This window comes from Podarcis vaucheri (genome assembly GCF_965113315.1).
Source record: "Podarcis vaucheri genome assembly, chromosome: 11".
NCBI classification, from domain to species: domain Eukaryota; kingdom Metazoa; phylum Chordata; class Lepidosauria; order Squamata; family Lacertidae; genus Podarcis; species Podarcis vaucheri.
In genome coordinates this window covers 7,846,560-7,868,898 of record NC_138749.1, presented here as the reverse complement: position 1 = coordinate 7,868,898, position 22,339 = coordinate 7,846,560, and the positions used below count along the sequence as shown (strand labels likewise).

At 44.5% G+C, this 22,339-nt stretch overlaps 1 protein-coding gene across 2 annotated transcripts in view; it reads left to right on the top strand.

The window, feature by feature from the left end:
- Positions 1–22,339, top strand: part of RIT2 (Ras like without CAAX 2) — a 263,520-nt gene that overhangs the window by 89,567 nt on the left and 151,614 nt on the right. For both annotated transcript variants that reach the window (XM_082242260.1, XM_082242259.1), the window contains exon 4: positions 11,205–11,396. In XM_082242260.1, the coding sequence (XP_082098386.1) occupies positions 11,205–11,396 (192 nt within the window). The remainder of the gene's footprint in view (positions 1–11,204; positions 11,397–22,339) is intronic.

Sequence of the window (22,339 nt, the reverse complement as noted above, 5' to 3'; positions counted from 1 at the left end):
GCGGGACGTGTCGTCACGCTTGTTCATGTTGTGAGGGTGTTTCTCTATCTCGATGGCTTCCATGATTATTCTCTTGTGGTGATGTTCCATGTTAAAGAGCAATTTGGAATCTGCAAAATTAATTTCGTGTCCTGTTTCTTTCATGTGTTGGAAAAGAGAGGAAGTTTTTTCTTCTTTTTTGACGGCATTCTTGTGTTCTGCGATACGTGCATTTATTCGTCTGTTTGTTTGTCCAATGTACGTGGCTGGGCAGACTTTGCAGGGTATTTCATAGACCCCTTGGTTTTCCAGCTGGATTTTGTCTTTTGGGTTTCTGAGGATATTGGCTATTTTTTGGTTGGTGCAGAAGGCTGTTTTGATATTGTGTTTATGGAGGATTTTGCTGATTTTGTCTGTAGTGCCCTTGATATAAGGAAGGAGGGCCATGCCATTGTTTTCTTCTGTGTCTTGGTTTTTGGGGGGTGTTTCTTTTTGGATTAGCTTCGTAACCCTGTTTTTCTGGTATCCATTGGCGATTAACACATTTGAGAGATTCTGTAACTCAGTTGTCAAGTGGTCTTTGTCAGCCAGGCGTTTGGTTCTGGAGATGAGAGTCTTGGCTACGGAGTTTATTTGTGCAGGGTGGTGGTGTGATTGTGCATGTAAGTAGCGGTTGGTGTGTGTTTTTTTCTGGTAGATAGTGTGTCCTAGGGAGCCATCAGGTTTTTTGTAGATTAGGACGTCAAGAAAGGGGAGTTGGTTGTTGTCTTCTATTTCCATAGTGAATTGTATTTTGGGGTGTAGGCTGTTGAGATGTGTGAGGAAGCTATCTAGTTTTTCTTTCCCGTGTGGCCAAATTACAAAGGTGTCGTCAACATATCTGAGCCAAAGTTTGGGTTTGTGTTCTGACTTGTCTAAAGCATTGGTTTCAAAGTGTTCCATGTTTTGAAACAAATACAACCCCCCCAAATACATCCTGGACCTGACCAACCACTGCCTAACCAACACGTACTTCATCCACAATGGACAAAGATACAAACAGATAGAAGGAGCACCTATGGGATCACCCCTCTCACCGGTCATCGCAAATTTGTACATGGAACACTTTGAAACCAATGCTTTAGACAAGTCAGAACACAAACCCAAACTTTGGCTCAGATATGTTGACGACACCTTTGTAATTTGGCCACACGGGAAAGAAAAACTAGATAGCTTCCTCACACATCTCAACAGCCTACACCCCAAAATACAATTCACTATGGAAATAGAAGACAACAACCAACTCCCCTTTCTTGACGTCCTAATCTACAAAAAACCTGATGGCTCCCTAGGACACACTATCTACCAGAAAAAAACACACACCAACCGCTACTTACATGCACAATCACACCACCACCCTGCACAAATAAACTCCGTAGCCAAGACTCTCATCTCCAGAACCAAACGCCTGGCTGACAAAGACCACTTGACAACTGAGTTACAGAATCTCTCAAATGTGTTAATCGCCAATGGATACCAGAAAAACAGGGTTACGAAGCTAATCCAAAAAGAAACACCCCCCAAAAACCAAGACACAGAAGAAAACAATGGCATGGCCCTCCTTCCTTATATCAAGGGCACTACAGACAAAATCAGCAAAATCCTCCATAAACACAATATCAAAACAGCCTTCTGCACCAACCAAAAAATAGCCAATATCCTCAGAAACCCAAAAGACAAAATCCAGCTGGAAAACCAAGGGGTCTATGAAATACCCTGCAAAGTCTGCCCAGCCACGTACATTGGACAAACAAACAGACGAATAAATGCACGTATCGCAGAACACAAGAATGCCGTCAAAAAAGAAGAAAAAAACTTCCTCTCTTTTCCAACACATGAAAGAAACAGGACACGAAATTAATTTTGCAGATTCCAAATTGCTCTTTAACATGGAACATCACCACAAGAGAATAATCATGGAAGCCATCGAGATAGAGAAACACCCTCACAACATGAACAAGCGTGACGACACGTCCCGCCTGCCAGACATCTGGAAATTAGCCCTCCCCACAAAAACCGACACCAGAACCAGAGGCACACAGAACGCCGTCACCAATCAACCACACCAGACCCAAACCCAGACCCTCTCCACAGACATATTACAGACTCCATCCAGTAGCCAAACTATAGTGGCACCTCCGGATGCTGCACCCCCCTGCAATCCCTACACAGATCTGGCTGGCACAAGGCACAAAACCACAGCTCGCCCCTATACACGAAGCCAAGCCAGAGCACAACTAAATGCAGCACAGCCATCTTCTCAGAAAAACTCTTCACAAGCTCAAGAGGTCAAGACACAAAAGCTTTAGCAACTAATCTACACTTAATGACCCACCCAGTGGTATTCAGAATATCACTCATGAAATCACTCAAGATATCACTCAAGTAATTAAGGAACAAAAGAAGAAGAGGCACACTAATCTAGGAACTTCCTCTCTGCCCAGAACGTTGGAGGCTATACACCACACCCCTCAACAGTATTTATAGGAACTCAAACACCAGATTCTGCTCTGTTCCAGTAACAAGAAGCCGAAAGCACCAGCCTGAAGATGACGAGTGAGACCTCGTCGAAACGTCGCACAGACACCCCGACTCTTACACGGGAAGACACCCGAAGACACCAAAACCTGCATTCCTGTACCCGTGAAAATCTACGAAAGCAAATATATATATATATATATATATATATATATATATATATATATGGCATTTAAGATCCAGGGCAGTGGGAAAGGTCCTGTAAGGTGAGAACTCCCCTTCCTCTAAAACAGCAGTTCTCAACCTGTGGGTCCCCAGATGTTGTTGGACTACAACTCACATCATTCCTAGCTAGCAAGGCCAGAGCTTAGGGATGATGGGAGTTGTAGTCCAACAACATCAGGGGACCCACAGGTTGAGAACCACTGCTCTAAAACATGGTTAGGCAAACTAAGGTCTGCGGGCCGGATCCGGCCCAATTGCCTTCTAAATCTGGCCTGTGGATGGTCTAGGAATCGGTGTGTTTTTACATGAGTAGAATGTGTCATTATATTTAAAATGCATCTCTGGGTTATTTGTGGGGCATAGGAATTCGTTCATTTTTTTTTTTCCTTTTCAAAATATAGTCTGGCCCCCCCACAAGGTCAGAAAAAGTTTGCTGACCCCTGCCAAGGATGGGAAACTTTATTCCTTGTGGAGAACATTCCAGGAGCCTCATGCTGGAAGTGGACAAGGGCAGAACAATGGACGAGACTCTTAGCTTTGTACAGTAGTCTAGACTCCAGCCATGCAAAAGTCAGAGATCTCTACACACATCTCTCTCTATCATCTCTCCTGCTAAACAGGAGGCATTATTCTAGGCCAATAATGTGTTCTAGCCAGGTAAAAGCATTCAAGACAGTTAAGCTGTTGAGGGGGTGTGGCCCTGGGACAAGAGATGTGGCCTGTGGGGTGTGATTGCCAACGTGGTGCCTGTGGACAAACATGTCCTCACAGAGGTCTTTCCTGGTGCCCCTAGGCTCCACTCCTTCTACTTTTAGGTCTGAAAGATGCTTTCTGTTGTAGCCAATAGTGTGCTTGGTTGCAGTGTGTGCACATGTCAGGGAGCTGACAGGGAGAAAGCGTGTTCCCCTTCATGGAGAGCACGTGTTGCGGTGGGGGCTGCCAGGACACTCCAAAGCTGGGGGGCGGGCTAATTGATTGTTGGCCACTGATATGATTGGGGCTTCCCTTGTTGTTGGGAAGAAGTTAATGTTGCCATTTTTTGATTGACAGCCAGAAATGCTAAAACTCCTTGCACGAGGCTAGAGCTTCCTTTTTTCGCCCGTGCATCAGATTGCCCGTCCCTCCCTCCCTAGAATAGGGTTGTTCGCTTTGACCTTGCTATGCCTGTCATGGGGTCGTCTGCTTTGGAGCGGGGGCCTGGTAGGAATTTTGTCCATCTGGCTGATTGGCTGGGGCCATTTGGTTTTTGCCTACTGCGTAGCAAATTGTCACAACTTGTAAGGTTCGCGGTTAGGCATTGGTTTATGGTTTGGTTGGTTGAGGGGCATGGATTGGCTGTGCCTGCCCCTCTAATGCTGCTGCTGCAAGGGATTCCGTTAAAGGAATTGGGGGCTAACTATTGCTTGTCCACTCTGTCAAGGGGGCTCGGGCCATAGCAATGAGCTCCTGGTTGCATTTGGGGTGAGGGCAGGTTCCCTGCTCCGCATAACCCCCAAGTGTATTCCCCCATTCTGACTTTCGCATCGTGCAGAATGTCAGTCTGTCCCCCAATGCCTACGCAACCACTCACAAATTTGTATTTTAATAAAGTTGTGGCCAAAATTATGCCAAAAATATTAAACAAAAACTTCTGTGTGATGTGTGAGTTATTGGGGTGGACCTGGGGACCTCGACACGCAATAGGTTATTCACAGAACAGAAAAAGACAGTGACGCAATGGCTAACTTACAGTTAGTTTCTACCACAGAATACATAGAGACTTCTAAGGGTTGCTCCTTAGATGAAGATGAAGCAGTTGCCCAGATTGGCTTGTAACTCCCCCCACTCACTCTAGCCCTCTGTGTCAGGCTCCTCCCTCTGTCCACACGAACCCCAATGGACCCTCTCTGTTTCTCCCTGGCTCTCTGCTCTGTGACATGCAGTAGATGCCTTATTCTGGAAGGTAGGGAGAAGTTTACAGGCTGTCAGGGTGGCTCTGTGGAGGAGCTGCCAAGACTACTTCCTGTGGGCTGGTGCACCTGCCTGTTTCCTCCCCTTCATCTTTCTCCGAGCTCCCAGCTCTTCCCAGCTTTCCCCCCTCCTCTGGGGTGTGGCCAGTTTCCCACCACCAGGAGCCAGGATCCAATTCCTCTCCCTCTGTGCTTTCCCTGGGGGGTTCTTGGTCAGGCAGCTTCAACCACTTCACTGCACCCAGCCAGTCCCTGACTTTGTATGTGTTGTGCCTGCAACAGTTTCTCTTGTTTGTAAATGTGCCATTTGCCCCCCAAAAGTTGGTGGGAGAACTCAGGGGAGGCCCAGTCAGAAATAACTGGAGGGCAGCAGTCAGACGCTGAGTGTGAGACTTACCACCCATTTTTGAAAGTCTTTGACCACCTGGTATGGTGACCTGGGATTCGGGCTCGGACTCGGAGCCGGAGGAGTCTCGGTCTGCACTGGATCCTCTGCCTCAGGCGGCATCTGAACCGAGTCTGGGGCCTGATTCTGAAGAGCCCCAGTCTGCACAGGTTCCCCTGCAACAAGCACCAGCTGGGCCGAGTCAGGGGCCTGAGCCTGCCCTGGCTCCAGATGCGGGGATGACCTCATTGCCTTACAGCTGCTCCACTACCGGTTGGGTCAGGAGAGGCTGAGGCAGCCCCTGGGTCTAGTAACCCACCAACATCTCCCGAGCTGCAGAGACTCAGGTCTGAGAGGAGAGACCTGAGTACTTGCAGGAGGAGTGCTCGCCTTCGGGTGAAACAGGGAGGTGAGTCACTGGGGGATCAGGACCGGTCGTTACCCCGTCAGAGATAAAAGGCTGCTGGACCCCGCTCCAGGTTGCGGGAGCAACATTGCTGCTTGCTGGAACCTGCCTGAGACCTTGTGCCTGACCTAGCCTGGTTTCCTGCCTTGTCCCTGTTGGACTGACTCCTTGTTGAATTATTGGATTTGGGACCGGACCTGGACCGTGTGGTTTGGGTTAACCCCCAGGCCCAGGACACCTGGCTGCCACGTTGGTTTCCCACCACCACCTCTGTAGGTAAGAACTCCAGTCTGAACACAGAGACACATTCCCCAAAACTTCCAGGTTCTGCCTGATAACATCAATGGGTGTTGGCTAGACAGTGCCTTGGCAGTCACCAATGTGCAGTCAGCAAAGTGTGCTGCGTGACTGTGTTTAGGGAAAGCATTTAGAAGAGGAACAGGAGATCAAGAGACTGTTTGAAAATGTACCTAACAGTTGTGGAGGATCTGTTCCAAGGTACAGAGACTCCCATTTGCTTTTGTTATTGTTGTCAGAGGAATGGGAAACAGAAGGTAGATCTTATTAACTCACTGGCAGGGAACTAGGATGCTTTCTTTCCCCCCTTTGAAGCATCATATTCCCTGAGATTGAACACTGATAATGGCAATCATTGCATCTGTCCTGCACTGTCTCTGGGAGCTCTTGTTTATTGATGCTAATTAATGTTTTGCATTCCAGTGTTCAAAGATGTTATAGAAAGTAAACGCATTTGATGTTTATCTTAATGGATATATAGTGAGTTAAGCCTTTATGATGATATTGAACATTTTGGCAATCTACAAGGGTTAAGTGCAGTTCCGTAGTGGCTAAGTGCAATCAGGACACTTTTAATAGAGGTAAAAGTCCTATTTGCATGACTACCTGAAGAACAATCTACAGTGAAGTGTGTTCAGTATTTATAAGAAAATATATAAATCATATTTCAAACCGCGCTGCTTGCAGCATTCCACAAAATTGTATTCTGGGCAATAGTTATATTTTAAAATGCCTTCTTCTAATAAAGTTAAAATAATTTTCACAAACTGTTTTCCCACCTGTTGCATTATTGCTTCAAAATAATTATTTCTTTCCAAGGTCGGTGTTTGGGGGGAAATGTCACTTCAGTGGTGCAATGGAAATGGTATCAGCTGTTGAGTGTGGATGTTTATTTACAGGCAAATTATGCCAAGAGAAAACTATTATTTAATCATTGCAAATAATTAATTAGATATGGATAATGATAATATAATGATATTCAAGCAAATTTATATCTATCTAGCTATTCATCATAGGCTTGGGAGGGGTAAATCCTCACTCAATACCTACATTTCCAACACTGGATGGTAATAATTACAACATGTTATTTTAATTGGAATTTTACATGACACACCACATATCACCATTGATAGGTTACAGTCAGGAGTCTTTCACAGCCCTACCTGGGGATACTAGCAATTGAACCAGGGATCTTCTGCATGGAAATTGCTCTACCATGGAGCGAAGGGCTTTCACTACACTGAAATAGACCATTCGTCCATCTAGCTCAGTATTGTCCACCTTGACTAGCAATGTCTCACCAGGTTTTCATGCAAGGGGACATCCCCAGCCCTACCTGGAAATGTCAGGCATTGAGCCTTGGACCTTCTGCACACAGATGTTTTACCACTGAGGTATGACTATTCCCTGGTGGAATCTAGTGAGCATTCCTGGGGCAGGACCTGGGATCTTCTACATTCAAAGCAGATTCTCCACAATGGAGCTTTTGCCTTCTCTATCCTGCTTCTTGGTTATACCAGAGTATGATGAGATGTTGACAAAAAACAATGAAATGTTAAAATCCCACTTTTATACATAGATACCTTGTTCAGAAAGGGGAGCGTAGGAGAAGGACAAAGTAAGAAAAGATCTACAGGTCTCAAGGGACTCAATACCAGAAGAAGCTATCACCTTCAAACTCCTTCGGGACCTTTTCTTCTCCTTCCAGTCCTTTCTGCTCTTTCCTCAAACATAATGACTGAGCTATTAATCCGTTCCCTTTACTATTAATGATGCATTTTGTGATTTAAGGTGAAAATCCATTTTATACTATCCTGCATGCAGATGAGAAGAGAGCACATAGTTTATAGTGTGCAATAAACCAAATGAAGCTGGATTTCTTTTTTACTTTATTTTTCTTTAAGGAGATTCAACAGTGAATCTTGCTCCACTGACTGCATCTAAGAGAAAATGATCAAGGTGTTTCTCCTTAAGGAAAAAGCCATTAGCATTAATATGAAAGACAAAATTTGCCAAGCAGGAAACTGTTGCACAGAACTCTTTTACTGCAAGTGGGAAGGAGCACCGCCACCCCTTCTGTTTAAGGGATGAATCCAGAACCAAGGCTGGAGGAACTCAATATTTTCATATTCCTAGAAGAAATGATCTGGTCTGCAATTCAGGAATGTGGAATTTTTGCTTTCTCCAAAAGTCGTGATTCACAGTTTGAGCATATCAGGATACACATGTAAATGTGCATTTCAAGAAACAAATATACTTTACATTTTTTTAAAAAAAAGTACCTAGAAGACTGAATGTAAATTTTACCTTTGTATATTAGGCTAGTTTCTTCACACACATGTACCCCTCTATCTTCCATCCAGGCAAGCAAGCAAGAAGCATGACCAGAGTTCAAGGACATATTCCAGCCAGGAATATAGGGTGTAAAGTAGAGCAGGCAAAGTGTGTCACTTGGGGAGAGTCTTGAGGGCCAAATAGAGGGGTCTGGAGTCTGGGTCTGAGGTTCCCAACTCCTGCAACACATAGCATCTAGGCATGTCTGTTCCAGTGAAGGCAATAATCAGAACCTTGGAGAGTTCATCATAGACACTAATGCAAAATTGTGCTTATGCAACCTAAGGTCTGTTCTCAAGGAGGGTGCAAAAGTGAGGGATGTGGCTCAGAAAGTTATGTGGCCTAGGTCGAGTCTTGGGGGCCATATAAAGCTTCCAAGTCTGAGGTTCCCCATTCCCACCTGAGACTTTTTAGCTTAACATATAAAAGAAACACAATGGAATTGTGTGCAAAAGAATAAAAAAGCTGACTTGGGAAAGCCATAGGTAGATTCGCCTATTGAGGTTGCAACCCAAAACACCTTTACTGTGTGGGACTTACTGGTACCTTTGAGCTGATGTGGGCAGGAGTATTGATTTTGTGAAATGGAACCAATTCAGAGAACCCTAAAATTGGGAGCAGTCCCAAGGAGACTGTCAGCCAGTTGCCTGCCTGGTCTTTTCTTGGGAACATCCTTCGTCCAGTTCTTCAGTCTTTAAGCCCAGGAACAGATGGCATTTGCTTGCGCACATGTCCTAGATACCACCTGCTGTCTGCTGTCTTCATCCATTTTCCCATTTGCCATCCCCCTTTGTAAACTTTGTTAAGGGGAAGAAAAATGAGAAGACCGAAATCATGTTTTCCGAGTGCTGCTATTTCAGCTTTGCTTGCCCTGGCAACCAGCAACCTACAAGTGTTCAGCTGTTTTGTGCAGATGGCGTCTCTGTATAAATATTCCAGTATGAATTCTGCCTTTCCTGCCTTCGAGTCGAATATAAAGAGCCTTCGCATGTCAGTGGGTTGTACTTCCCCAAGACCATTGCCATCAAAGTAGCAAAGATTCCCTTTGTATTTCCTAATGATCTCTTGTGAAATCTTGAAGAATAGAAGACCCCCCACCAATCAATTTCATGGAGCGGAATCTTCTGTGTGGCACATGTTCCTTGTTCACCATCCCCGGTTGATGACCTCAGGCTACCTGAATGAATGCACACAAAATCTGTGAAGTCTTCTGGGTTCTAACTTTTGAACATGACCATTCTGTAGGGCAATTTAGGTTGCTGTTTGGATCTCCAGTCCAGGACAGTGTTATTTGGAGAATGAAGTAGTCTCTGAAACATAGATGTTGGCCACCTCAATCCAGACTTCTTTTTTAATCCTCTCCCCTTGGTGCAATGATACTGATAGTGTTTTAAACACAAAACCTCACTTGGCGCTCCTGTGTGAGACCTGCCTATTCTACAATATACTGTTCAGCACTTTCAGCATTACATTTCCTGTGGTTCATGTGTACATGAGATAACAATGTGGCTCATATTCAGTGCATCCTGAATGCTAATGTCTCCTTTGATTTCTCCCTGCTACGAATGTGGCATTTTGCTTAATTAGTAAAGAAGCGTTGCTTGCTGCTGTCGTTTGGAAAGAAAGAAAGAAAGGTTTTCTGTTCTGAAAAAAATTTGAAAACATAGCAAATATACAGAACACTTCTTAAAGAGGGCAGTTCTTCAAAATGCAAGGTTTGAAAAGGGTTTCATGAATTGGAACATGCCCCATACACAATACGTCTATGTTATTTCCAAATTGATTTGCCGTAATTTGCAAAGTCCCATTCTGCTTTCTCCATGCAGAGGACAGAAGTGCAGCTTTGCTTATTGTGTGTGTGTGTGTGTGTGTGTGTGTGTGTGTGGTGTGTGGTGTGTGAATCATTGGGAAGCTCCATAGCTCAGTGGTAGAGCCCGTGTTTGTATGTGAAATGTCCCAGGTCCAATCCTCATCATCCCATAGTAGGCAGTGGAAGATTCCTGCTTGAGACTTTGGAGGTCTGCTGCCAGTCATTGCAGATAATGCTAAGCTAGATGGCCCAATAGCCTGACTCATTATGAAGCGACTTCCTATGAAATGAATGGATTTGGAATGAGACAGCTTCATATAACCTCAAAAGCCCTCCAGGTCTGTGGAACTGTAATAATGGTGAGCTTTATTGGGTTCCCTTTTTTTGGACTCTATTGCAGAGAGACGGACATACCGTATTTTTCGCTCCATAGGGCGCACCGGACCATAGGGCGCACCTAGATTTTAGGGGGGGGAATATATCCCCCCCCAGCCCCAAAGAGCAAATAAGCCAAGACAGTGAGCGGGATCCATCCCCCTGGCTGTCTTGGCTTCCTCTTTAGCCGCGGGGCTGGGGCAGAGGAAACCCGAGCTTCCCCTGACCCCAGCCCCCAGAACAGGTCTGGGAGCAAGGGTGAGGTTTTGCGCAACCTCGCCTTCGCTCCCGGAGTTTGCTGCTATCCGCAAGCCTTCGGAGTCCGGCGGGAACTCCCGCCAGGCTCTGAAGGCTTGCGGATAGCTCCCTGAAGCTCAGGGTGCGCAGCAGGAGTTGGCGCTGCGATCCCCAGGCTTCAGGCTGCTATCCACAAGCCTTCGGAGCCCAGCAGGAACTCCCGCTGCACTCCAAAGGCTTATGGATAGCTGCCTGAAGCCTGCATTCACTCCATAGGACGCACACACATTTCCCTTTCATTTTTGGAGGGGGGAAGTGCGTCCCATAGAGCGAAAAATACAGTAATCAAAAAACAAGAAGAAAAACATATATGCAAAACATCCAAATTCAAATATTCTTCTTTTAAAAATAAAATCATCTAACCATTTTGCATTATTTACCGCAAGAAACCAGACAAACAAAAATGATTCAAGGGAAAGAAGGGTGGAGGATAAGACCTGGGTGCCTTATGAATATTAGAAGTGAATCACCTGTGTTTTTTCTGCTAGTTAAAACGGTAAACATAATCACTTTTGAAATAGAAAAAAGGAGGAAAAAATTACCTTAGAAGCACACTCTCAGCAACTCTGTTCTTTATAGGCTCTTTATTTTGCTTGCTAAATTATATAGCATCTCAATGTTACTCTGCAGGCAGAATTCACGGCCATGAGAGACCAATATATGCGAGGTGGAGAGGGCTTCGTTATTTGCTATTCCATCACGGACCGACAGTCCTTTCAAGAAGCTGCAGAATTCAAGGAGCTCATTTATCGTGTCCGGCATACCTATGACATCCCCGTGGTGCTGGTGGGGAACAAAATTGATCTCAAGGAGTTTCGGCAGGTAAGCAAAGTTGTTGCCGCTTTTAAAAATGAATAATAAGAAGGGTTGGCTCTGGAGCAGGCAGAATGCCACTCTAACTGCAGGTGTGAACAGAGTCTGATCATCAACCAGCCTTTCTGACAAATGATCATCTGTCCAGCATGTGGCATTTCGGTTAATTAGAAAATGAATGTTGCTCATTGAAAGGGAAGAGGTTCTATTGCATGTGTGAAAAGCCTTGCATTGGTGAAATGAGTTACTGAATCATAGAACTGTAGAGATGGAGGGATTCCAAGGGTAGGAATCACTGCTAAAGAATTCCCAACCTCTTCTTCAAACCCTCCAGTAATGAAGAGTGCACTATTTTCTGAGGTAGCATGTTCACTGTTGAACAGCTCTTGCCATCAGAAAGTTCTTCCTGATGTTTATTTGTAATCTTCCTTCTTTTCAATTAAATCCATTGGTTGGGTCCTCCCCTCTGGAGCAGCAGAAAACAAGCTTGCTCCACCTGCCATGTGACAGCGATTTGGATATTTGAAGAGTTAGTTGGAAGCTGTCGCCATGTCCTTTTGCCTCCTGCCTCTTGGCCATCCTTCCTCCAACTCTTGTCTCCCTCCTATCAACACCACAAAGTTCCTCATCAGACCAAAAGAAGAGCCCCATTGGAATAACCCAAAAGCTCACAGTACTCTGGATACAAGCCATTATCTATTAACTGTAAATTATGGCAGCACATCAACAGTGTGGTGCAAGGTGTAAAAAGTCCCCTCCTCTATAATGCAACAGAAGGAAGGTAACAGAAAAAGAGGGAGTGGGGAAGAGGAAGAATATGCAGTTGTTTTATTTACATGGTGTCAATTTTACCAGTAGGCTTGGCAGAAGCAGTCAGTGGGGCAAGGCAGAAGCATTTGCCTGTCCTCCTGCTACTAGCATGAGGGTGGCTTACCTGTAGATCGGAGAGGGGAGGCAGTGGTGAGATCACCCCCTAATCTGCTCTGCTACCTCGTGTGTGGTGGAGAATCACCAGCGCTGAAGCCCAACTGCTAGTTCAGTTGGCTTCTATATGTAGTATTGAGGTGGGAGATGAGGTTCATTGGCCTCAGGCAGCAAGGTTTCTTGAGCTGGTCCCACACTTACTGTACATGCTCGTAGACTTCACCAAAGACTACAGCATGGGATGAGAACTAAGGGGTTATGCCAAAGAACCAGTTGGTCCGTGGTGCCATAAACCTCTGCAGCTGACTGCCGAAAGTGTAGTGTGTGTGCTTAACACAGCATTGTTAAGCTCATATTCTTCTTGTGTGCATTTCTGAGGCCTCCTGTTACTCACTGGACTATGATGAGCCTTTGGCCTGATCCAGCAGGGCTCTTCTTATGTTCTTAATTTACACAGAGTATAACATAGTCCTTTTACAATATTGTTGCATAGCAATAACCCCCCCCAATATTTCAGCCATTTGCAGCTCTCCCCTGTATATTTTTCTTTCAAAAAGTGTTGGAGTAGAGGAATAAATCCCAAGGATTGCAATTGAATTCTTGTATTGGAGTTTTTTAAAAAAAGAAAAAAGAAAGCAAAGAAAATCCAATGAAAATGATTGACGTAAGCAATTTTAAGGTGTCCAGGGGCCCAGTCACAAAAAGGACCGCCTTCTGAGGACGATCCTATTTGCCACCTCAAGACACCTTGAAATTTGGCTTGGGGTAGGTAGCAAAATGCCTCTCCCTCCTCCAAAAAAAGAAAATGAAAAATGCATTTATTTTTTCTGCTGTAGAAGGTTTTAAAAATCCAGCTAAACTGCAAAAGGCAGTTACCCACACTGGAATTCCCACCCTGGCAGAACCCAACAAGGGTGGTATAACTAGCACATCTGCTCTCACCAGTGTCTTTTCATCCTTCAGTCCTGGATGCTGCTGTAAAAATTTTGCATATGAAATGTATTATAATATTATTTACGGTGCCTGGAGAAGGGAAAAAAAAAGTAATCTCACTTCCAATGTTCCTTAGCATTGTTTTGCATTTGACAACAATTTCATAACAATCAGACAGGGTGTAGGAGTCGGGTCAGACAAAGCCACTGTTTGATATGCAGTCCCCCTCCACAATGCAATTAATGATGTATGTCGTCTGTCTCGCGAATCTATCTATGGCGGTCCAGGAACAAGACTAATCTGCAATTAAAATGACACATCAGGGGGAACTTCACTGCAACAAGCAAGCTTATTAGTTTGAAATAATGTTTCGCCTTTCTGATAGCCCTGGTAAAATGATTGTGGCTGTTCCTTTAAGTAGGTCTTGTCGTTTTTAAGTATGTTGTGTTGTTATCCCCGGGAACAAGGGGTTTATCTTTTCACCTTCTAAAGACAAATTGGAATTTAAGAGGCTGAGAAGAAGTGCTGTTTGCTACCCCTGGAAAAGTTAAGCAGTTGACTGCAAAGGATTTGCACAGAGACCCATGTGCTCGAGGGAATACTGAGCTGTGTCATGCAATAAAGTGGTACCTCGGGTTAAGAACTTAACTCGTTCTGGAGGTCCGTTCTTAACCTGACAGTGTTCTTAACCTGAAGCAACACTTTAGCTAATGGGGCCTCCCACTGCTGTCGCACCACCGCCACACGATTTCTGTTCTCATCCTGAAGCAAAGTTCTTAACCCTCGGTACTATTTCTGGGTTAGCAGAGTCTGCAACCTGAAGTGTCTGTAACCTGAAGCGTCTGTAACCTGAGGTGCCACTGTACAAATAATGTCTATTTTAAATATATGGTATGGACGTGATCCCAGATAAAGCACATGCTTGTGTTTGTGGGTAGGGGGAGAACTAGTTGGATGGGCAGTCAACTTCTGCTTAAAAACCTCCAGCGAAGGAGAATCCAGCACCTCCCGAGGGAGTCCGTTCCACTGTCAAACAGCTCTTACTGTCAAAACGTACATCCTGATGTTCAGTTGGAATCTCATTTCCTGTAACTTGAATGCACTGGCTTGTGTCCTACCATCCAGAGCAGGAGAAACCAAGCTTGATCCATCTTCCACATGGCAGCCCTTCAGATATTTGAAGATGGCAACCATTTCACCTCTCAGTCTCCGCCTTTCCAGGCTAAACATACTTGGCTCCTTCAACCATTCCTCATAAGGCTTGGTTTCCAGCCCCTTAATAATCTTGGTTGCCCTCCTCTGTACGCCTTCCAGCTTGTCAGTCAGTTCAATTTATTGTGTCTAGCAAACAGCCATTACACACATGAAAATTAGAATAATAACAACAAGACTACAACTACTCCCAGCTTGTCAATATCCTTCCTAAACTATGGTGTCATATATGCTGGAAGGCAGGTTGTTGTTGAAGAGGTTACTCATCATTTCATTGTCATTTTTTAAGGGCTGGGAGACTGATCTCTTCTTTTAAGGAAGGGATGGGTGTATGTGGGTATTATTATTTGTTGCTGTTATTGTTGTGCTTTAAGGTACTGGTTGGATTTGGAAAAGATTATTTTATAGCTTGAATTTTGTATATTTGTTAAGGTTTGTGAGTGGCCTCGAGGGCTTTTTGGCAGGGAGGGGATCAAAAGGCAGCACAGAAATAAACTCTAATGGACTTGGATAAGATGAGAGACAGGAATGCCCTGAAACTATTCAGATTATCTGGGAAGAGATTTGAACTAATGTCAAAGCTCAGCCATCCTATCCACTGCATCATGTTTCCCAAAGTGTGAGATGCATACCCCCTAGGCTCCACAGAAGGGTTTCAAAGGGTACATTGCATATTTTTTTTCATTTTACTTTATCGTAGTCATTTTAGCTGCATATAAAGAGATAAAATAGTAGCATCAAAACCACCCCAAAATTATATTTGCCCAAGAAGGGGTAAGATGGTAAGACGAAACACCCCAAAGGGGTACATGGCTATTGTATGTTTGAGAAACCCTAGCTATTATAATTTTGAGCCCTTGTCCATTTAGTTTAAAATGGATGCATTTCTTTTTCTTCATCACATATTCCGGGGAAGAGGTTCAGAGGAATCAGACAAGGCTTTGCCCTTTGCTCAAACCTCCTTTGTGTCAATTTGCAATGAAACCCTGGCAAAGTCTCTTTTACTAAAATAGATATTCATGGGAACAAAACTGCATTTGCTGGAAACTGGAGTTCGAAATGGCTTCCCCAGCCTGTGCATTACTTTCCCACCATCTCAGAGCAACACCTCTCTGAGATCATCTTATTTTTCATTTGTGAAGTCTCTGCTAACTTAAGCAGTTATTATTGCTGCCTCGGTGACATTATCTGGATAAGCTCAGCTCCCTGAACATCTGGTAGAGAAACCTCTGAATTTGCAGACCTATTTCTATCTCCTAAAATAAGCCTGAACCCTGGAGATTCATATCATTTGCCCAAAAATAGATGCTCTACAGTGCCCTAAATCTGTTGGTTTTATGACACTAACCACAAGCTACTAAATCTTGTTACATAAAGTAGTGAAACTGTGAAAGAACAAAGAATCTTCCCACTGCCATATGTTATAGCTTGTGCTTTTCACCTTCCTGGAACTCCTAAAAGCCCCAGGCTTCCCTAACCATTTGCGTTTCAGATCCTCTAGATCTGATTTACAAATGCATATCATTGCTTGAATGAGCCCTTCAAGTGGTGAGTTGCTTGCCTGAATGGCTCACCATAGATCCAGCACAATATATACCAAGCTTTTATAGCCCCCATGCTAGCAATTTCAAAATGACTACTGTGTGGGTCATGGGACTTTGAAACCTGGATATGCTCGGCTTCCTATGGTCATGCCAAACATTTCTCCCAGCAGACAATCAACTGCGACCAGAGGGAACCTTCTTGAAGCAAAGTAAGACCCTTTCCAGTTTAATTAGGTACTAAAAGTCGCTCCAACTGCAATGCTTAACTGCCCATGATATAAGAACTAGAAACCCAAGTTGTATATTTTTTTTATTTTAATAACGTTTCACTTTAATTGCATTTAACCTTTTAGATAGAATGCACAAAGGGAAAGGTTTGATTTCTGTGCAAGATTCCTGCATTTTACAACCTTATGCTCCCCAGGCCATAAACAAGAAACACTATCTAACCCTGAAAGTGGCACAAATAGTCATTAAAGGATGTTGTTCCAGTTAACATTGGAGTGTAAATACAAACATATCCTTCAAGCTTCTTGGGAGATAGGAGAGGCAAGGGAAGTGAGACAGAGAAAGGAATGTCAACAGCACACTTTGCAAAGGAAAAAGGATGGGAAGAAAACCAGAACAGTTGGCCATGCCCCTATGAGTAGGTACCTAGCAGTCCTGCCAAGCCCAATGGACACCAGCTACAACTGACTGATGTTGCAGAATAAGCAGCAAATCAGGTGAACTGGATTTCACATACACATGCACACCCTAGTACCGAGTCAAACATACTGAATTGAGTGTGGTCCCTGCATTCCAGATGAAGTGGATTTCAGCGTCATCCTTAATAATACTTGCATGAGAATGAAGTCAAAACCAATCTATTCTTCAATACTGTTTGTTCTGCACCTCCAGAACAGAGCTGCCATCATTAATGTTCAAAAATGTCCTGCTCTGATGCACAATCAGAGCTCACAGGTACTGGAAGTTGTATCACTCAAAGATAACACATGCTAATTAGACTTTAATCAGCCTACCTTCTGAAACACCGTCATTCCTGTTAGGATTTCACTTGCTCTCCTTCCCCCCTTTTTTTCTTTAGGTTTGCTTTGAGTGATACAAACAATATGTATTTTGACATTTCCTTGGGTTGATCGTTGTAGCGTAACAGTTTAATCAGATATCGTAAGAAATTGTTGTAAGCATAAAAGACACGTCAAAACTGTTGTTAAGAATGACTATTTATTTACGGTTGTGACACGCTTCCTAATATTCACCATCATTAAGGACTTTAGTTGTGCAAATTATGGATGAGAAATGCTGTCTTTAGCATTTGCATGTACTGTTGCTGATTCTTGCTCAATCCTTAGCAGATGGGATGATCCATTATTACCCCTCTCTGTTTAACAGCATCATTTGACTTCCCCCCCCAGAACATCCAACTCTTAATTGACTGTACCCTTAGGTATTTGAATAATTTTCCAGGGTTCCGTATTGTGTGGGGTTCACATCCCCACTGTAGATGATCACCCTCCAATTCATGGAGGGAAACAGGGCTGGCATCGGGGGGGGGGGCAGGGGGCAGCTAGCATAAGCAGCTACCACTTCTAACTCCTTTGTGTGCTAAGATAACTCAGAATATAATGCCTTATAATGATACAGACCATTGGCCTACTCAGTTCTGTCTACAATGAGCAACACCAGCTTTTCAGGAGTTCTCCCATCACTACATAGATTGTCAAGGGGCAGATGGGGCTCATCAACCTAGAAAGGTAGCCCATCTAGGAGAAGATAAGCTCTGACCCTAAATCTCCACCAGTGCCGGATTTACGTACAGTGGAACCTCGGGTTCCAGACATAATCCGTGATGGAGGCACGTCTGCAACCCACAGCATTTGTAAGCTGCAGCGTTGCGTCTGCACATGTGCATGACACGATTTGGCACTTCTGTGCATGCACAAAGCACAATTTAGCACTTCTGCGCATGCGCGAGCGGAGAAAACCGGAAGTAACCCTTTCCGGTACTTCCGGGTTTCCCGCAGTTTGCAACCTGAAAACACGTAACCCGAAGCGTTTGTAACCCAAGGTACCACTGTATAAGCAGAACAAGATATAGCTTAGGGCCCCCCGCTCTCTTGGGGGCCCCCAAAAAAATTAAAGGAGAAAAAAACTGGATGTACATTTCCAAAATATAAGTTCAACAACTACTTTGATAACATACATATTTTGATAGGTGCAAATGGCTTTAGATACCTATTAGGTCCATAAATTGCCATATAGCATATATTCAACACAAAAACAGCGACAATTTGTTGTTGACAAAGGACAGTAGGGCATATAAAGGGCCCCATTACCTTCAGTAGCTTAGGGTCTCATCAAACCTAAATCCGGCCCTGATCTCCACTGCCTTGAGGGATATCTATGGGAGAAGAAAATGTTAAGTTGTGATGATTTGCTACACAGTAGGCAAAAACCGAATGGCCCCAGCCAATCAGCCAGATGGACAAAATTCCTACCAGGCCCTTGCCCCAAGAGCAGACGACCCCATGACAGGTATAGCAAGGTCAAAGCAAACAACCCTAATTCTAGGGAGGGGGGGACGGGCAATCCGATGCACGGGCGAAAAGAGGAAGCCCTAGCCTCATGCAAGGAGTTTTAGCATTTCTGGCTGTCAATCAACAAATGGCAACATTAACTTCTTCCCAACAACAAGGGAAGCCCCAATCGCATCAGTGGCCAACAAACAATTAGCCCGCCCCCAACTTTGGAGTGTCCTGGCGGTCCCCACCGCAACACGTGCTCTCCATGAAGGAGAACATGCTTTGTCTTATCACTGTTAGCCTCTCAAATATCATAATCAACCTCTTGAACCTGCTTCACATCATAGCTTGATGAGCATCAAGTGGTGAATTGCTTGTGTGAATGAATCACCATAGATCCAGCATTACAGACCTATTTTTTATAGTCCACAAGTTAGTAATTTGAAAATAACTACTATGTGGGTAGGTGGGGATTTGAAATCTGGATAGACTCGGCTTCCTGGCAGCCATGTCAAGCAAGATTTCAATAGGTGTACCTGTAGGAGTAAGATGTTCTGCACAACGGTACATGTTTGTGAGCTATTGGAGCTGTGTTAGCAAGCGTGTGATTTGCATAAACACAGAGGCTTCCGAGAGGAAAGTTTTGAGCCTCACTATAAACAGTTAAGACAGATAATGGCTTGGAGAAGAGCCTAAGAGAGCACACAAGCAACTTTGCCTAAGTTATAGATCATTCTGTGTCTTGTATCTTGCTTTACATTCTAATACGGAGAATAACTTTTGCGGGGAACGCTGCTTGATTCAGAATACGTCTGGACAGCACAAGCCAAGCACATTTGCATTCCAAACTGGGCTGGTTATGAACTTCAGCCACATCGCTAGAGAGAACTGCTGGTGTGTCAAGAGAAATTAATCAGTGAATTAATTAAAGGTTCCTGTGATTGCAAAGTGTCCATCCTCAGCTTCTCCACCTCCGCCTCCTGCCCCCGAGGCAGAGTTAGCCTCTATTTGTGACAGGTAATTCTGCTATGTGTCTGTATTGAGTCCAGTCGGTTCATTCAATTACTTCTGATGCAGATATTCTGCCTTCATTGCCTATGGGGTTAGTCCTACCCCATAGGAGAAGAGGAGGTTAAGGGGTGATATGATAGCCATGTTCAAATATATAAAAGGATGTCACATAGAGGAGGGAGAAAGGTTGTTTTCTGCTGCTCCGGAGAAGCGGACACGAAGCAATGGATCCAAACTACAAGAAAGAAGATTCCACCTAAACATTAGGAAGAACTTCCTGACAGTAAGAGCTGTTTGACAGTGGAATTTGCTGCCAAGGAGTGTGGTGGAGTCTCCTTCTTTGGAGGTCTTTAAGCAGAGGCTTGACAACCATATGTCAGGAGTGCTCTGATGGTGTTTCCTGCTTGGCAGGGGGTTGGACTCGATGGCCCTTGTGGTCTCTTCCAACTCTATGATTCTATGATTCTTACTCAGTTGTATGCTGAATGCTTGTTTCAATATGATCCTTTATTACATTGCCGCATACTAATTCTTCTCAATAATGTTCTGGTTGATATTAGACAATTTCCCCTGGGTGTTTACTTGGAAATGAGTGAGGCAGAAATTAATTCATTTCACACAGTGTTCTTGGAGAAGGAAGTGTGTTGTTTCAGAGGATGGGTGTGCAGAGATGGAAGGTATAAGCAGGTTTATATAGCAAAATATTTAACTAAGTGTGTGGGAGGAGAAACCCTGAAAATTTTCTGAAATGGTGGTTTTAAGATGTAGCAATAGCATCAGAGTTGCAGGGGCGGGGGGAGGAATTCAATTCAGTTTGGATTTAAAGATGAATTTACCCAGATCACAGTTCCCCCCCAAATACAGAAACAGAATCTCAGCCATCCCTGGGAATGCACAATTCTCCAGCTGAGTAATATGAACAAAAATGCATATACAGTGGTATAAAATGCATAAAATGTGGTAAAAAAATGCATAAAATGCACCTTAGTGAAAACAAGAAAAATGCATTATATTGGAAAAATGGCTTTGCAAACATGCGTATAATGAGGCAAGGTTGCCTGTGGATGTGCTGATGAATTTTCGTGAGGACTTTTCGAGAACAAATAAGTCACCAACCGGTGTGGCAATGTGGAGAACTGAACTTAGAAAGAAACGGAGAGAAACTGAAAACCATGCTTTGTTGGGATGTGTCCTGGGAGACGGGGGCAATTGGCAGGCCCCCAGCTGGCTCCAGCCCACCGGCCGGCAGCCGGGCGAACTCTGGTTCTTGGAACAGCATCAAAAGCTGCAACCCAATCCTCAGAAACCTTTAGAGACTGAGCATGCAGGCTAGCAGAGATAAGAACTCTTTGCAACGGAAGTAGCAGACAGAGGCATATATAAGCGTATTTGCAAGCATTTTATTCAGCATCAGGACAAAGGAAAAACATGTCTGCTTCCCTTCATGTCCAAGCAAAAAGCATAGGCAAAAGCTATATGCAACTGAAGTTCCCAGCAGACTGTGCTGGAAGTAAGCAGACATGTGACACACAACATCTCCACATGCCTGTTCCAAAGGTGGAACGGAACTACATCCTAATATGCCTCTGTGTTTCAGAGCCCAAAACAGTTTCCTGCCTACATGCTTCTCTGCCATCCACCAAGGTTCATGAATCTGTGAAAGAAGCAAGCCCTGTCCAGGCACTGCTTTTCACACAATTAAGATTGCGAGGGGAGAGACAGTGTGGTTGTGCACACAAGGCCTGTGGAGCTGTTGCACACTACTGTTGGTGTCCGCTAATTGGGCCCACGCTACCTTCCTTGGTCACTGAAAAGCCAATAAATGCCATAGACAGAGGAGATTCCCATAATCACTCATTTATTCAGCTGTGTAAAACAGAGCGGGCGACCCACACTCACCAGTGTGATGGTGAAGCTGCGCCAAATAGCCTTTGTTCATACTTTTTACAGGCATACCCTCTCCCTTTCCCCTTTTCGAGGTTCCTTGTGCTGATCAAAATAGGACACTTGTCTGGAGACCTTGAAGTGGACAGCTGCCTGGCAGAGGGAGGTTTTCCTGAAAATCGCCTAGCGACGTTATCTGGTCTTCACATATTTGTGGCTCACCGTCCTAAATTCTAAAGCAGTTTTTTTACAGAAGCAAAATGGCATCAGATAGGCTAACCAAAAAACAGGACAAGAACAGGCCTCTGTGGCTTTTCCTGAGACCCCAAACTACACCAACCTTGTGCTCAAGTTTCCAGAGTACAGGGACAGCCTGCACATGTTCAGAAGGCTTCCCTTCTGAAGGTTATTCTGATAGGTCATTGGCAACACATTTTCTCAGGTCAGTGGCAGACTTTGGGCTACCCCGCACCATGCCAAAATTTGGTACCTCCACCTGCCTTTCATATTCCATTGTTCATTATTGGTGCAGCTCCCAGAAGAGGTTTTAGGGTAGCGCTGCAGTATAAGGTAAAGGTAAAGGGACCCCTGACCATTAGGTCCAGTTGTGACTGACTCTGGGGTTGCGGTGCTCATCTCGCTATATTGGCCAAGGGAGCTGGCGTACAGCTTCCGGGTCATGTGGCCAGCATGACTAAGCCGCTTCTGGCAAACCAGAGCAGTGCACGGAAACGCCGTTTACCTTCCCGCCAGAGCGGTACCTATTTATCTACTTGCACTTTGACATGCTTCTGAACTGCTAGGTTGGCAGGAGCAGGGACCGAGCAACAGGAGCTCACCCCATCGCGGGGATTCGAACCGCCGACCTTCTGATCGACAAGCCCTAGGCTCTGTGGTTTAACCCACAGCGCCATCTGCG